The sequence below is a fragment of the Lactuca virosa genome, chromosome 6 (genome assembly GCF_052849685.1).
Source record: "Lactuca virosa cultivar CGN04683 chromosome 6, Lactuca_virosa_CGN04683_v6, whole genome shotgun sequence".
In the NCBI taxonomy this organism is placed as follows: domain Eukaryota; kingdom Viridiplantae; phylum Streptophyta; class Magnoliopsida; order Asterales; family Asteraceae; genus Lactuca; species Lactuca virosa.
In genome coordinates this window covers 184,763,846-184,782,930 of record NC_136431.1, presented here as the reverse complement: position 1 = coordinate 184,782,930, position 19,085 = coordinate 184,763,846, and the positions used below count along the sequence as shown (strand labels likewise).

General features: G+C 33.2%; 1 protein-coding gene across 1 annotated transcript; it reads left to right on the top strand.

Annotated features, from left to right (window-relative positions):
* Positions 1-11,392: 11,392 nt before the first annotated feature.
* Positions 11,393-13,029, top strand: ITPK1 (Inositol 1,3,4-trisphosphate 5/6-kinase family protein). The gene has a single exon (XM_079056230.1). It carries the CDS (start codon positions 11,572-11,574, stop codon positions 12,613-12,615), a length of 1,044 nt encoding a protein of 347 aa, XP_078912356.1. The 5' UTR covers positions 11,393-11,571; the 3' UTR covers positions 12,616-13,029.
* The last annotated feature ends 6,056 nt before the right edge of the window (positions 13,030-19,085 follow it).

Sequence of the window (19,085 nt, the reverse complement as noted above, 5' to 3'; positions counted from 1 at the left end):
TTAGATTGCTAAAAGTAAATTGCTAGAATTTAGTAGAATTAAAAATTTGGATATAGATTTGAAATAATAATCTAGATAAAAATTCTAGTAATAATGATAATCTAAAAACTTAAGTTGCTAGTGTTATATGGGATGATCCGATAAGAGCTCAAATGTTTAGTTGAGCCAATATACGTTATAGTTCATTTGTGGCCTCCTTTATTCTAGTGAAATCATGGGACAAAAACACAACCTCGCTTAGTTTGACGGATGCAATATGTTTAGCAGCCTGTACTTGAAATGTATCCATGAAAATTAATATCCTTAACCAATAAAGGTTGAAGTTAAGCGCCCCTGCTTAAGCATGTAGGTTTTGAGTGGAAAAAGTGAGTACATGTAAAAAAAGAGAGAAAATACCAAAAAGTGAAAAATTGAAGAATTTTTGGAGCTATAGTAGTATCAAAGTTGAAGATCAAAGATCAAAAAAATTCTGAAAAAAATCAAAAGTTGTAGATACCAAAAATTACAAAAGATGGTGAATTCAAAGAAATTGAAGATCAAATATCGAAGAAGTGAAGAATTCAAGAGCTCCATAGTGTGGTATCTTAAAAGTTGTAATTCTCTAGTTTATGTGTGCTTGGGTAGCTTTACAAAAATACCTTGAGGTTAGAAAGTTTTCTGCGGATGGATTCAGAGGGATGCATAAAATGAGCATTGTTCAAAAGAAGTGGGCGTGTGTTTATAAGGATTGTGAGTATTTAGAATTGAGGGGGGTTATTTAGGAAACATTTTAGACACAAATGCACGCGTTGAGGTCTTGGCATAATGGCTGAGTTTGAGTTGGATCGTTCTATGTGATGTTGGTGATAAAGGTTTAATTTAAAAATAATTAGATTTGCTTGAGGGAAAGCAAAGAACAAGTGTGGGGTATTTTGATATTGCCATATTTATACATATTTTTAGGCAATATGTATTTACATTTTTATTGATATTTTGGTTATTTGCATAGAATAATGGTACTTATAAGGATAAATTGTTATGTTTAGCCAAAGTAAAGCATTTTCGAAGAAAGGGACAAAAATTGACAATACATGTAACATTGGAGACTTGGAGTACAAAAGTTGAAGAAATCCACGGAACTTACCAAAGTCACAACGTGAACTAGAAGGCCACGACGTGGCATGAGTCTTCAAGAAGATAAGTACACGTGAAGTAAAATCCTTGCCCGATAAGGATTCCTCTCAAACCACGTCGTGAAACATCACGTCACGACGTGAACGGGGAAAATCAGAAATTATATATATCCTTGTCCATTACGACTTAAGGAGACTTTTGGTGGACAGAAGGCAGACCTAGAGACGATTAGGAGGAGAGAAGAAGTTCTGGAAGAGGCTTTTTATCACCTAGGGAGATAATAGTACATAATAAGTTTATTTGTTTGGTACATTCATTATGACTTCTATTATGATTTGTTTTTGTTTATTTGTTGCTATGAGCAGCTGAATCTAGCTACTCTTGTTTAGCTAGATGAAGCTTCTGACATATGGTTTAGCTTAACTGATGATGGATTTGTTAGTTGGTAATTTGCTTGTGTTTGATTATTATTACCTAGCATGCTAATATTTGTTTCTTTAGTTGCTTGAATTCATGTTCTGTGTAGCTTAGTGATTATTAAATTACATGAACTTGAAACCTAGTGATTTAGTGAACATTAAATTGCTAGAGCTAGGATCGACCAAAATCTTAGATAGTAATTGAAGTAAATAAATTTGGCTGTGCTAGAGAACATGAATTATGACCATAATTGTGTTTGCCTAATCTTACATAGTAAATTCATAATCTACAACTTATTCTGTGTTTGATTGTGTGTGACCATACATAGTTTTACATTAATTAGTTTAATATTGGTAAATTTAGACTTAAATTACTAATACCATAATAACCAACTTGATAATCCATAATTGTTAGCTAACCATAAAGAAGAAGTAGATTCGAACTAAACAAGAGTGTTCTAAATTATTGATTGAATTTGAGTTAAGTTCGTCTGATCTTGCAAAATCAGATAAAAACCCTTCCTTTGTTAGTAATTATGTTAATTTAGTAGTAGATAAATTAATTAGTCAAAACCATTCCCTGTGATCGACACCCGACTTACCCAACTATTCTATAATTTTGACTAGGTACACTGCCTAGGTGCAATTTAGTTAGTAAGGTAGTTAGGTTATAAATATTAAAATTAGGTGTAGCTAATTGCACGCATCACTCTACAACTTTGCAAATTGAAAACTTTGTTTCCCATAAATAGCATCGCTAACTCGCAACACGCATCACAATGATTATGCTCCCACTAGTATAACAATTATGTTCTTACTAGCATAACAATTATGCTCCCACTAGCTTTGACATGTATCCAGAAATCAACTGGACTTTTAGAACTCAATACTTATTGACGTTCTTACCAAATTTTAGATTTCTGATACGTGGTGCTTTGATAAGTCTTTATCTAGACTTCTCAAGCTTACACCTTTCATTAGATAGCTCATGTATGTGTCTAAAGCCTTTCAGAACTTATAGCAATAAGTCCCGAATGTTCAAACTATTTTCCATTTCTCACAGTTCGAACTATGAAAAAGGGATGCCATAATCATACTCGAATTTGAGAACGCAGTTATCACAACTGCTAACTCCAATGATTTTTAATCAATCCTTTAAAATCTACTAGTGAAAGCGTTTCCTCACAATCATTTTCATGAAGCAGAGAGAAACCTCTTTCCACTTAGATTTTATGGTGTATTTGTTCCTATCCATATGAATTTGTCACTTCTAACCACTATCATAAGACAAGGTTTATGACAAACTCAAACTCATATGAACCGAACTAGCTTAATCTTAATTTCTTGTCATCAGGTAGCAGAAGGGCCTACCAGTGCTTCCATGTTATTGAGCAGCTCACCCATATAGATCAATGTACTTTCATTGATGAAGGTGCTTCGCCTTATGCAGTCAAATGAGAACTCATAGAACTCACATGCATAGTCAACTTAACTGGAATGGCATACACACAAGAATGTGTCAACACGATAGGTTATCAACCTCAGGTCGCGTGCTGGTGATAACTAAAAAGGTTTATTCTTGATTAATTCCTGAAACTATTCAAGACCGTTAAGACTCCTATTGACCTCTCGACATATAAGATTCTTTGTTAAGGAACATTTCTCGACAAACAAACATTCAAGGGTTAGTGTGGGTTCTTATCAAGAAACAGTTCATCTAATTGGTCTTAGTTGGTCTTTGTTTTAACCAAAACATCACAACTACCAATTTCAAATGTGCAAGAGTAAGAAAATATTTCTACTCCATATTTCATGAGGTGTTATAAACCTACTTAGAACATGTTACTCAAGGTACAACTTGGATTAACTAGAGTATGACTCTAAAACTTGATTTTGGAATAGAGCATGACTCATCCTTTTGATTTAACTATTTCAACAATTCCTGATTCCTCTTCTTAGTCATACAAATGCACTAAGATGTCTTTAGAATGATCAATTGTGACATGGTTCCAAAATCATTAGGATGATCATAAAACATGATACTAAAGTACTCTCCTTTCCTTTCAGATTGGAGAAACTTTTATCTTTCTGCCTAATAGATTCTTCTTATTCGTTCTGCCATTCTTTGAAACTTTTTAAAGAATTAGAATTACACTTAATCCTATAAGTATAACCATATTTACTGAACCATCAGTAAATTATGACGAATAGACTTATTTTCCTTTGTGGTGGATCTGGCCAGTTCACATCAATGTGTACTAGATCTTTTAGTCCTTCACTTGACTCACATATACACGTGAGCAAGGAATTTAGTCTTAATTTTCCAAAGATCGAGATTCTCATACATCACACAATTCAAATCGTATGATTCCAAGTTTCTGTCCAATTGAACCTTGGGTGATGAGAATCCTTCCTTATTTGGTAAATTATGACACTACCACAAGGTATATAATTAAGAATCAAATCCATTTTCAACATTGCTAATAATATAAATATAAACACCAATTTTCATAAATGTCATTGCAAGTAATCACAAAGTAAATAAGATAAACCACAAAAATTTCCTTTATTGATAATGTGCGGAGAACTTGTTCTTACAATGCAAATACACATGAAAACTATGTTTCTAAATATTCCTAAGCAATCTATCAAAACTCCTAAGTAGCAGCTCTGAATCCTGATCATTGAACCATGTGACCGAAATCCATCTCTTCAGATCAAAATTAGCCTTCCCTTTCCTTAAGCTTCCTTCTTTCTCTTAGATTCTGCAAAGCATCAAAATGCAACTTTCACATCATGTATTAAGAATCTATGAATAGGAACTTAATAAAGTTAGATAGTGGATGTACCTAAAGTAGAGTCATACAATTTGACTTTACCATCTATAAGATCTCTCAGGTAGTCAGGGCAGCTTCGCTTCCAATGCTTCTTCAATCGGCAATAGAGACAGATGAACTCTTTAGGAGTGACACGCGAAACTATCTCAGGATTGCCTTTCTCTTACGGTCAAACTTTTTGACCTTGGCCAGTTTCTCTCCCTTAGGAGAAGAAATCATTTCCGGACTATCCTCGTTGTCATTGCCTATGTTCATGGAAATTTTGGAGGTAGATCTTCCAAACAAATTTGCTTGACCAGTGCGCCAAAACATTGTTGCTTCAACAGTAATTAGCAAATATGTCAGATCAATGAGAGTCACGTCATGTCCGTCATATAGTAGTCCTTAACGAACTGACTATATGACTCAGGAAGCGATTGAAGAACCAAGCAAACAGCTAGCTTCCTTGGGAAAACAACACCCAACATTCCCAGTCTGTCAATGTGCGACTTCATCTTTAGGACGTGTGCACACACAGAACTTCCATCTCGATGCTTGCATGCCAATAGGGCTTGAGTGACCTTGAACTTTTCAAGTCGCCGAAAACGTGGGTCAGGGAGAATTACTGGAGGAGGTGGAGGAAGAGAAGTATGATTTCCAGTTCCACCAATGCATGAAGAAGGGAACGTTCTTTCACCTCGATCGACACGTAGAAGATCATCTTCAAAAGGAAAGCTTTTTCTAAAGGATTGAGGAAGACCATAGTTGTCAGACATAGACATCTACAAAAAGGGAGAAAATTCAAGTGAGTTGATTTAATCCTTAATATAACACCCAAATGAAATATTAAGGCTAGGAACCAACACAATAATTTACAATTTAGAAGAGGGATGCCGTAATCCAATTGCAAATTATTTGAAAGTAGGTTGATGACGATTTACCAATTCCACCACGAAAACGGTTTTTTTTAATGAATTAGGTTTTAAATGAAATTCATAGATCTTCTGAGATTCATTGAACTTTTCAATGACATTTTTAATCTCGATTATGCCCTACCATTTGTGACTGGGATACCGAGGATCACAAAGTGTAATAACCATGCAAATTAGCTTGACACTCTCGATGTTATTTATCACCTAATCAATGTGCCGGTTAACCACACACGCTCCATAGATCAACGATAATTTACGAGAAACCCATTGCCAACAATATTAGTCTCATATTAGTGTGTCGGTTAGGCATACACACTCCACTAACGACCAATAAGGTGCAATGTGCAATTTAATGGGTTAGCATCAAATTCACATTTTCCTAAAGTAACTAAGATTGAAAATTTTATAAAATCATTTAGTTACTTTATAATTCATTATACTTTTTAATGAGATTTTACTATCCTATCCTACACGTTCGGCTAACGACCCTCCACTAGTCAAGAGTGCGGTGGGTAAGAATGGATACCCAATGAAGGTCATTTTACAGACCGCTTCCTTAAATACCCCTTATAGACCAACTTCGTGAATGAGGCCTACTACGGTAAGACTGACTTTTCTTATACATATATAATATATTAGACTTTTAATTTTATATAGTATAAGGGTGCATTTTAAACTTTTAAAATACTAAGTGGTTTAATCTTTTAATAAATTAAACTTTTAATTTAGTTAAAATTTAAACCATACATGGATTTATTAATTGTCTATTAATTAATCTTTTAATTAAATTTATTAATAAAATTCATAAATATATCTTCTAGGTTTTTCCATTTAAATTTCCAAAAATAAACTTTTAATTTCAAATTTAAATTATAAAACCAAAAGGGTGTATTTTAAAACTTTTCAAAATACTAGGTTAAATTTTAAATCAAAAATCTTATCATTATCCAAATTTAACCAAATCCTTTAATTATGATAAGGATATCATATTACCATTCAAAAAATTCGATTTTAGGCAGTAAAAACGAAATAAGACAATTATCCTAATCATGACAAGATCTGAAAATCGAAAAAATAGGGAACTGACGAGTCAACTCGTCGAGTTGGACACTGAACTCGCCGAGTTCATCCAACTCGTCGAGTTCTGGGTTCAGACAACAAAAACGAATTTGTTTCTTATTTGGACAGTTCACAATTGCATCAATTCAATTGAAAAACATCCTAGGCTCTGATACCACTGATGGGTATCGAGCATAACAACATCCTATGTGATCATGCAACCCTAATTGCTTTGGATCTAAGTTTTTTTTTTCACTATTGAACATGCAAATTGAATACCAAAGCAATAACCCTAGATCTAACATACAACTTCGAAATTCAAACAGAAAAATAGGGTTAGAAGATTACCTCACTTGTTATATAGTAATAACAAGTCAATCTTGATGATCCTTGACTCTTGAAAGCTTAGTGCCTCAAGTGTTGCACCTCTAATGGAGTCACAAACACCCAATGAAACAAGATGAGAGGAGAGACACTAGAAAATCGGCTAGGGTTCTTCAAGGAAGCATAGGGCCGAAATTCTAATGCTTGGGGGGAGGGGTTGATATAGCTCTGGGCTGGTAGGGTTTTCAGGTGGAAACCCTAATTTCCTGCTTAAGGCTTAAGTAGCCCATGGACTCCTATTATGAGGCCTTAGACGAAAATCTTATAAGGCTTCCTATAATTTTCGTCCACTCCATCATAAGGAGTCCGGTAGCCCAGTTTCACAACTATCAAATGATTTGTAAAACAGCCCCTCCATTATTAATCAGTTCCCTTAATCCCAAAATTAATATGAAATTAATTTTTGATTAATTACTAATTAATAATATGATTTCCAAATAATATATTAATCTTGCAATATATTAATAAAACCATTTTGAGTACCAATTTATTATTTCAAATAATAAATTCTACTCTCTCTACCCCAGTCATCCTGTCAAGTTGCATGAATGAAGGCAACCCAAAAGGACCATGCTACAATCAAATCAAGTACATACCAATTATAGTTATGGACTTAGACACCAAATCCAACAATTAGTGCCCAACATATAAATGTTGGTTATGATGATTTTATGTATGATTTATGTTATGTCCCTATTAAACAAGATAAAATTGATGATGAACCAAATAAAGAATATGGAACATCCGATGATGAAGGAAGCTTGGATAGCAACACCGATGATGTGTCAGGTGAAAGAGCTACTCAATATGGTATACATGACCATAATATTTATTGGAAGAAGATGAAACCACACCTTACAAATTTTTTTTCTAATCAAGAGCAATTACATTTATCTCACAAATTATGATGTGGCCAATGGTTATCTAATAAGGGTGGTGAATTTTTTACTGAAAAGCTTCAAGCTAAGTGTGACACGAATAGGAAAGGTAAATAATTTCCTTTCAAAATGTGGGCTTCATGGATGAATAAGGAAAAGTCCTTTCAAATCTAGGGATTCAATGACACATACACTTGTACTATAGTGTTTAGGCATGCTACATTGGCCAGTCATGTTTGGATTGCAAAACAATTCCTTAAACATTTGTATATGATGCCTAGAATGAAAGGTAAATAGATTAAATAAGTTGTAAAGAAGAAATTTCTATGTGAAGTCTCAAAGTAACAATGTTATAGGTTAAAGAAGAAAGCACTGGAAATTTATCAATAGGAAGCTCACCGAGTATTATGCTCGTATATAGGACTATGCTCATGAGATCCTTACATATGATCAAGGGAGTACAGTCCAAGTGGATGTTAATGGCAATCCATATGGAAGAACTTACTTTTGTAGGATTTATGTTTGCTTCAAGGTAGTGAAATACGACTAGAGTAGGTGTTGTAGAATAGTTGTTGGATTGGACGGTTGTTTCCTTGAAATCTAATGCAAATTGGAGTTGCTTACTACAATTGGAAGGGATAGAAACAACCAGGAATACCCATTTATAGTGGTCATAGTTGATGTTAAGAACAAGTCAAATGTCTTTTAGAGTTAATAGTGGATGACATTGGTGTACTAATTGGTGGAGGGCTAATTATCATTGTGGATCAACATAAAGTAATATTATTGTTGATTTATTTAAGTTTATTTTGTACATATTTATCCATTAATGAATTTTAATATTTTTTTTAAAATTTCAGGGAAAATAGAGGTTGCTAATGTTGTTTTGCTTGGAGTGCAACACATGCAATATGCAAGACATGTGTTTTCAAAATTCAAAAAGGCTTATAGTGGTGTGGATTATAAAATATTGTTTTGGGCAGCTCCCACTTCAAGCACCGAGGCATGTTTTCTTGGGGAAATAGAGGAACCGAAGGGTATGAATAACAATGCATATGAGTACCTTGTTCAAAGGGATCCAAACAAATGTAGTATGTCGTTATTTTGATGAAGGAAAGGCTTGTTAAGTGTGGAAAATAAGATATCTGAAAGCTTCAATTCAGTGATAATAAAAGAAATGACAAACAAAATACTTACCTTGTTGGAAAATATAAGAATCAATGTTATGGTGAGGTTTTGCAAAATGTCAAACAAATCTTAATTGGAATGAGGATGTCTGTCCTTCAATCTTAAAAAAGCTTCAAGATCGGTGTACTTACATGAGGTACTATTTATTGTTTCTTAATAAAGCTTCAAGATTTGTACTAACATTATATAATATTACAGGTTATAAGCCGTAGTAATCAAGTGAAACACGTATATGTGAAATTAAGCTAGATTTGATGCATTTCAAATAGACTTGGAACAAGGATTTCGTATTTGTAGACATGGAATTCCATGTGTCCATGCGTGTGCATATACGAATTATACACATCAATATCTTGATGCATTTATAAACAACTACTTTAACAAAAAGATGTTTGTACACACCTATAGAGGTAGGAGCATCGGCAACAAACACAAGTTTGTGTTCTACCCACCTTCTAAAAGCATCATATCAAAAAAAATCTATCAAATGCACAACATACTACAACTTTACCTGGCCAAAAGATATCTTATCTCTCATAGAGTCATACCGACACTATAACCACCATCAAGGTAAGGTCTTAATAAGCAATATTAAACATTCAGTGCTCTCTCTCTCTCTCTCTCTCTCTCCATTTGTGATCATAAGCGGAGAAGATTGTTGCCCATTAACCAAGACACTTCAGGCCATTCATAGTCCACTATTTACTATTTAGTATTTATATGGAAGAATTTCATATATACCCTTATTAAACGTCTGAATATCATATTTGTCTCGCTTAAACTCTAAATATCATATAGGCCCTCTTTAATCTTTTAAAATATCGAATTTACCCAAATCATTTTTTTAATAGTTTTTAATATTTAATAATCCATTTTTATATTTTAAAATCATTAAAATTAAAAGAAAAACAAAATGGACCATTTTACCCTTTACTTCTAAAAGGCAGGAAATCTCCACAAGATCCTTGGTTTTATGCCTTTGCCTTCTTCCTTACGATCTTTGTTGCTCACTTTAGCATCTTCCTTTTTTCCTCTCGCCATATTCTTTCTTTCAGTAGTTAATGATCTTCAGGTAATACGCCCTTCTTTTTGGCAACATAATCAAACAGAAGAAGTATTACTCCAGGAAACTTTTCCTGATGTGAGTGTGATTAATCGCAAGGTATCTTCATTTTTTACCATCACACTCAAGTTTTTTTTTCCTATTCAGGTTGTTATTTAATCCTCTGGAATTTTGATTTACATAACACAGATAAAAGCTCGAGTCCCATTTTTAGATGAAGAATTTATCAACGTTGTTATGAGCATAGACCCTAAAGCGAAAATGGTAAAGAACAGAGCTTTGCTTCCTCTGCTATAGTTGATGAAAGTTTACTATATCAACAAACTTGATGAAATTATATGCAGATTAACATGAATGAAAAACGAATTCTTAGATGGGCTTTCGAAGATGAAGATCACCAGTATTTGGTTAAGGTCTCCACTTTTTTTTATTTTGTGAAAATAATCTCTGTTTCGAACCATCAGTTTACACCTTTGCAAACTGTAAGCACAACACATGCTCTATCAAGTTCATGACTTATTGAATATTGCTTCGAGAATGAGAATTGCGGGTTTCCTTCTTCCTTTTCTTGAATGATTAATTGACGAATCTGCCTAAAAACAATGCTCTATTAAGTTCATGACTTATTGAATATTGCTTCGAGAATGAGAATTGCGGGTTTCCTTCTTCCTTTTCTTGAATGATTAATTGACGAATCTGCCTAAAAACAATACTTACTTCTACTTGAAACTGGGATCGAGGTGGGCAAACCTACAACCATGTTGCCATTTTTAGCCCTCATGAAACCTTTCCCAAAAACAAAAAAAAAAAAAAAAAAAAAACTACACATGAATCATGAACAGTAGAACCTTCTGCAGGTGCAGGTGTAAGTGTCGTGCTTATGGTTTCTTGTGAAGCCTTCTAATGTTATAGAAGTAAAGGGAAAAATGGTCAATTTTGGTTTTCCTTTCATTTTAATGATTTTAAAATAAAAAAAAGATTATTAAATATTAAAAACTATTAAAAAAACAGATTTGCGTAAATCCGATATTTTAAAAGATTAAAAATGACAAATATGATCTTTAACACTTAAATCTGGTAAATATAATATTTTGACGCTTAATTAATAAAGAGATATACAAAATTCTCCATATTTATAAGCCCATGGTTGCGATATATTATTAATACAATGCACAAAAACATTAAAAAACACAAGTTATTCTATTTTCAAAATTAATTAAGAAGACTTCATAGCTATTGACCCCCCAACTTGACGTGTGGTCCAACCACTATTTAACTAAGGGCACGTGGATCAATCTTATCCGTTGATCTCACAATGTAGAGTAATCCAACGGCCAGTAATACGCGTTGCTTCTTTTGGCAAATAATTTGTTTCTGTAAAATTCTAACACTCGTTAGTGCGGCGGAATCCGTATATTAATTGAGAGAATATGCCACGTGGACTCTTCACGCTCTTTAACCATGGTTAACTTCACCCTACCTCTTGTACCCGATTTAACTCACCTTCTCAAACCCTATATATATACTCGCTTCACCCAACCACAGTCTCGTTAACTCCGAGAATCTCACCGGCGTTTCTATATCGGTTCATATATACATATACACCCTTTGTGTATCTCTATATTCAAAATCTGAAAACCCTAATTTTTTGTGTGAAATCTTTGTTATGAGTGTTGTGATTGCATTTTTGAAATCAGAAGGGAATAAAATTTTGCAGGAATGGCGGAAATGACGACGACGAAGCGATTCAGTATAGGTTACGGGCTGTTAATGAAGAAACAGAAGAGTTTTATCCAGGATTCTTTGGTGAATTTAGCGAAAGAACGCGGTATCGATCTTATCAAGATCGACACCGACAAGCCGTTGGTGGATCAAGGTCCTTTTGATTGTGTGCTTCATAAGTTGTACGGGGAAGAATGGAGGAAACAACTCCGGGAATACTTGGTTTATAACCCTAACGCTATTGTAGTCGACTTTCCGGATGCAATCGAGCGGCTACACAACCGGATTTCGATGCTCGACGTTGTGTCGGAGATTGAAGAGGTGAAAAGCGATGAGATGGCGTCGTTTGGGATACCGAAACAGATTGTGATATACGAGCCGGAGAAGTTGAAAGAGGCGAAGACGTGGGGCGAGGGTTTGAAGTTTCCGGTGATTGCAAAACCCTTGGTGGCGGACGGGAGCGCAAAATCGCATAAGATGTTGTTGATTTTCAGTAGCGAGGGTTTTGATAAACTGAAACCCCCTACTGTTCTGCAGGAGTTTGTGAACCACGGCGGGGTTATCTTCAAAGTGTATGTCGTCGGGAAGTATGTGAAATGCGTGAAACGGAAATCGTTGCCGGACATTGCAGAAGAGAAATTGGAGAGTTTGCATGGTTCTTTATCATTCTCTCAGGTTTCTAACCTGACTTCACATGACAGAAACGATGATAAGTACTATAAGAGGATGGATTTGGAAGATGCAGAGATGCCACCTATGAGTCTGATAACCAACATTGCTCGTGGATTGCGTAAGGCAATGAAACTGCACCTCTTCAATTTCGATGTCATCAGGGATACCAAAGTTGGGAACAGATACCTTGTGATTGACATCAACTACTTCCCAGGATACGCTAAGATGCCTGGTTATGAATCTGTTCTTACTGATTTCTTCTGGGATGTGTTGAACAAGAAAGAAGCTAGGTCTTTCAACAGCGACAAAGAGTTAATGAAGTTGGTGGACAACAATGGTGCAGGGTCTGATAATGAATCTTCTGCATAACAAAAGAAGAACCAAGAAAGATCTGATGACATGCTCAAGGAGATGAAGATCAGTTCTGTTAAAAAACAAAAGGTACGCTGAATTACTGATCATTGGTTAATCTTGGGGTTTGTTGGTCAAAGGAAGCTTTTGCTTTGGGCATTTTCTTCTAGATAGTTGTTAGTACAGGGGTTTATGAATAGGGTTTCTTTGGTTTGGCCTCCTGACAGCAATTTACTTGGTGTTCTCTTGTTGATCATATCATGTACATCTCATCGTTTGCTTTTGGAGATAGGTACTTTTCAAATTCGCCCAAAGTTTGTAGGAAGATTAAGTTTCTTTACAAGGCCCATATTATATTTCCATGTTTTGGGAAACTTTAAAATTGTGTGCCTTGACATCTTTGATCAATGAATCTTTCCTTTTGAATTTGAATGATGATAATGATACTAGTCACTTTGTTACTTGATAAAATAGTGGGTTAAAGAATCTATAAATCGGTTGCATTTATCGGTTTCTTGGGTTCTTTATGGGGTATTTTGCCATAGGGGAAGTGGGTTATATAAAGAATCTAGTTACATTATCTATTCCTTAAGGTTTTAAGGCTTAATCCATTAAGACTAGATGTGTGTAAGTTGATAATCCAGTTTTTAATGTCAAGTATAGGGCTGTAATTGGTTGAATAATAGCACTAGAAATGATGTAGTTAGAGTTAAATCCCTGAAAATCTATTTTTGAGGGCCTTTTTAGTTTTTATGGAAGTTAATTTTCTCATTTGCCACCAGATTTGTTGGTTCGTGCCCATTTATTTTGTTGATTTTTGAGGTTTTTAAAAAGTTGTATTTACAATATTTACTTCTACTTGATGATACTTGATGATGTTATGTATATTAGTAGGGGCATTTGCATAATTTGTAATTTCGCATTCATTTAGCTTAACAATAAACGAGTAGAATTTTAAATGTAAGTTCTCAATCTTATACATCTTGATTGTATATCATCAGGATGGATCAATTTCGAATATGTTGAAATTCACATAGTTGGTGCATAAACCTTAGAACCAACATTTTTCTCCAAATTATTCAAGATCTAGTAAGATTGATATTTGATATATAATATTTATTATTGATAAAAACGAACAAAAAAAATATTATTTCTTTTTATTTTTTATACTTGTGAGCCTTTAGTGTTTGGTACGTGGAACAGGACGAAGATAATAAAACAATTTTAACTATTAACAAACAAATAAGTATATATATTTTTATTTCAATACTTTTTCTTTGTACTTGTGAGCCCCCTAAAGTAGCGTTTAATTAAACAATTTTAAGTATCGACAAGGGAAAATGACTTATATGGGTAACTATGTTCCAAAATTGTTCAAAAAATACAATTTAAGTTTGGTGTGTTCAAAAAACACCATCCAAGTAAAACATTTGTATAAAAAACACCAACAAAGTATATTCTTTGTTCAAATTTAGCCATGTGGTAACCGGCAATTACCGTAAAAAATAAATAAAGGGAAAAAAACAAGAGGAAATGACTCAAAGAGGTAACTATGTTTCAAAATCGTTCAAAAAACACCATCCAAGTTTGGTATGTTCAAAAAACATCATCCAAGTAAACTTTTTGTACAAAAAACACCAACAAACTATATGTTTTGTTCAAATATTACCCACCGGTAACTGACTCTTACAGGTTAAATGATGACTTGGCTTAACTATTATGACATGGCATAATAAGTATTGACAAAACAATAAATGATATATTCCTCCTTTAAAACTCGATTTAGGGTTTCTTCATTAACAAATGACTTCTTCGTCTCCTATGATTGCTCTTCTTCTTCTAAAGTGATGATCTCGAACTCAAGTCCAAAACTCTAATTCTTGACTTAAGGCAAAAAATGCTCCTTTACCCCTGCCTTAATGGGCCTCCCCCCCTAAGGCCCAAATCCATAAAAAGCCCCAAAAGGCATCCAAGCCCAACCATAAAGCCTCTAAGGCCCAATATGGCCCAAGAACCCCCAACATGGCCTTAAGCCCAAAAAATGACTTGCTACAGTCATGTGGGCCTAAGGCCTAACTTAAACAAGTTCATGCATACGCCCAACATATGCTGAAGCCTCTACGATTGGGATGTCGAGCCAGTACGCCCGGTGTACTCCTAGCGTACTCGGCTAGGGTCAAGAATCGCAAATCTTCCAAAGGAGCCCTTTTTGCCTTAAGTCAAGAATTTGAGTTTTGGACTTGAGTTCGAGATCATCACTTTAGAAGAAGAAGAGCAATCATAGGAGAAGAAGTACTCATTCGTTCATGAAGAAACCCTAAATCAATTTTTAAAGGAGGTATATATCATTTATTGTTTTGTCAATAATTATTTTTCCATGTCATAATAGTTAAGTCAAGTCATCATTTAACCTGTAAGAGCCAGTTACCGGTGGGTAATATTTGAACAAAAAATATAGTTTGTTGGTGTTTTTGTACAAAAAGTTTACTTGGATGGTGTTTGTTGAACATACCAAACTTGGATGATGTTTTTTGAACAATTTTGAAACATAGTTACCTCTTTGAGTCATTTCCTCTTGTTTTTTTTCCTTTACTTATTTTTTACCGGTAATTGTCAGTTACCACAAGGTCAAATTTGAACAAAAAATGTAGTTCATTGGTGTTTTTTGTACAAATTCTTTACTTGGATGGTGTTTTTGCACACACCAAACTTAAATGGTATTTTTTGAACAATTTTGAAACATAGTTACCCATATAAGTCATTTTCCCTATCGACAAAGATGAAACGAGGAAAAAAAAAACAAGTCATGTCAACTAGGAAAAAACGAGTGACTGAAACTTCCAAATTTTAATAAAAAAAAACAAAATAATTTATTTATTTTTATTTTTATACTTATTTTTAGTACTTGTGAGCCCCTAAAAGAGTGTTTGGTATGCTATAGGACAAAATAAAACAATTTTAAGTATCGACAAAGATGGAACTAAGAAAAAAAAACCAAGTCAAATGCTATTGAACTTTCAAATTTTAATAAAAACAAACAAACACAATATTATTTGTTTTTTTTTTTTTTTTTTTTATACTTTTTTTGTACTTCGTGCGTAACAGTGTAAGGTGTTAATGGATGGTGGGGATATGTGAGATCATGGGATGTGTCTGTGGTTGCAATTGGCGATATGTATACATTGACAATGGTGTGAGGATAATAAGTAGGTGCGTGTTATGGTTTATGCGATAGTTAGGCTCGTCAAGCTGGCTGGAACACCGCCCCCTAGCGAGCGCTAGGGGGCTTGCTAAGCCCTTCTAGTTACGTTTTTAGCGAGATGAGAGAGAAAGAAAAGGAAGAATATGATTGGCAAATGAGTTTGTTTCCAAGAAATCGAATTTTGTAGGTTAATTTAATATGAGAAAAAAAGATTTCTGCGTATGAAAAAAGAAAGGATTTCTGCGTCTGGTAGCACAGGATGGGAGGAAGAAGACACATAAATCACCATTTGGCAGATTTGGTCCTTTGATTTTAGCTTTATGGCAGATTCGACCCTAACTTACAATTTCTTTTACAACATAAATTTTCAGAATTAGCACAAACCCCCCTGAAAAATCTTATTGTAATTTTTTTTAATTTAATATGAAATGTTTATGTTTTAAAAAATATAATTGATTTGATATTAATTGTTTTTAAAAAAATAAAATTGATTTAATATTAATTGTTTGTGTTTTAAAAAAAATATAATTTAATTAATTTTGAAAAAGAAAAAAAAACATGTAGTGCTAGAAGTGTTACCACTCCCTATGAAATGTTAAGGTTTAGATGCTAAGATAAAAAGATGATGTAGCAAACAAAAAAGTGACGTGACAAGATGTTAGGAGTGTTACCACTCTCTTTAGCCTAATAGAACCCATGTCTTCACTGATACCTCAATCTAGCCCTGCGAAAATACCCGATACCCGAATTACCCACCCGATTTTTTCGGATATCGGGTAAATCGGGTCGGGTAAATCGGATATCGGGTAAATTTTTTCGGGTAATCGGGTAACCTGATTTTTTTTCAGGTCGGGTAAAGGGTATGTTTGTTGGGTTTCGGGTATACCCAGATTATTTTAAAAATTCTTTTTTTTTTTCGTAGACCTTGTACTCTGTAGCAGATATTTGATTACGCTCAAACTAATTATTATTATTATAAAACATGAATCTCTTTTATTATGACAATATGACACTAGCAATATTAAAAGTAATTGTTTATATATCATCATGTTCTTTAAAACTTAACTGTTTTCTAGATTATAGTTTTTATTGCAACTAACAAACTCATTATCTTGACGAAACTTCAGAACATGGCAAAATTTAAGGCTACAATTATCTTAAACATTTTAAACTTTTAAATTAAGATCTTTAAGTATTTGTTTTTTTAACATCTTATTATATTAGATTAAGTTGTTAAAAAATTACTTGATATCTCATTAGATTAGATCAATGTTCAAAGCTTGAGTAATTTCGTTTATGCCTTGTTTGTTTATATAAACAAGACTAATAAAGCATGACATATTTATTTTCAGGTGAAATTCAAAAAAAAAAATTATATATTTCGGGTAATCCCCGAATTACCCAAACCCGACCCGATACCCGAATTACCCAAACCCGAATTACCCGAATTTAATTTGAGTCGGGTAACGGGTATTTTTTTTAACATGAAAAACCCAAATTATCCGACCCGAATTACCCGAAACCCGAAAAAATTACCCGATCAACACCCCTACCTCAATCAACGATGGAGGTATGGTGATGATCTTTGAGAATTCTAATCTTAGTTTTTCGAGAACTCTAATCTCAACAACTATATTTAGATAAAATCAAATTTAAAATGAAAGGGGGTATAATGGTCTTTTTGTATCAATAATAACCAATCATTATAACTTATTTATAGTGATGATCTTTGATTTTATTTATAAAATCACCAAAACTATCAATACGTCTATAATATTTTTGAGGTAATAATAAAGAAATACATAAAAAATCATATATTTTTAGGTGTATACACATATTCCCGATAACATATATTTATATTTTAGGATGTATAAATACATATTTTTATCACCCTTAACCTCTTCCATTATTCTTAATCTACAAAAGCTTTCATAAAAATAAATAAAAATACATATTCAAGTACATTCATTAAAATAAATAAATACATATCTACACATATGATTATATACATGTACACATATGTTTGTAAACATGTGTAGATACATTTATGAACGTGTGCACATATGTTTATATACATATGCACACACATACACATGAACATTTGCACATATTGCATATATACATGTATCAACATATAAACAACGTGTAAATATATGCAGTAAAATTGTCAAGATCTGGATTATTATGCATATAAATTTAAAACAAATATACGTATTAATAATTTAACTGTACGTACATATGTTGAAACATGTACATGCACATATATGCATATAAATTTAAAACAAGTATATCATTAATGTTTTGAAATTGGTTATAAAGATTCTTGTAAAATCCAAACTGAAATTACAAAATTAAGTTTACTAACATATTGATCATTTTCAAAATTCTTTCTATAAAACTCAAATTTGAAGTACAAGAGGCGCATCTCGTGGCTACCTAATCTTTCTCCAAATTTTTTTATTTCTTTATTTGTTGGTAAAAATTATAATTTTGTGTAATAATTGGTAAATCAACAAAAGGATATGAATTTCACCTTCAAATCTTGAATTTGCGCCTTACCCATATTGGGCCAATTAGATTACACCATAGCTTTAGTGGATAAATGCACATATTCATATACTCTTGAGTGTTGACCCTTCCATTGAAAAATATCATAACCCGATCAATTATGTTTAAAACGTGCTTTAAAACATCAAATAGAAAACCCATGAAAATCTACATAATACACACAAAAACTGTAACAAATATACAGTATTAAAATATGAATCGTCTAATCGACATATCAATCAATAAAATAATAAAATTAAACCGTTAGGCTGTGGGAATGGTCACAACTCAGTGACACGTTAGCTCCACCGCCAATTCACTAGAAATTGAAAATTGTTACCATCCATGATATATATATATATATATATATATATATATATATATATATATATATATATATATATATATATATATATATATATATATATATATATATATATATATATATATATATATGGGAGCGTTCAATCGAGAACATTTCTTATCGCGAGAACATTTGAGAACAAATTTAGAACACACAATTTTTTTTAATTAAAATTATAAAATAATATTCATATAAATCAAAAAATAGTTACAAACAATTAAAAAACTCACTAACTAACACCACCCACACCCACCAAAACCACCACCCATCACTATCACCACCACTCCACCCACCCACCCACCACCACCATCACCACGCACCACAATCACCCATCACCACCACCCGCCGCCACCACCCCCACCCCCACCTACAAAT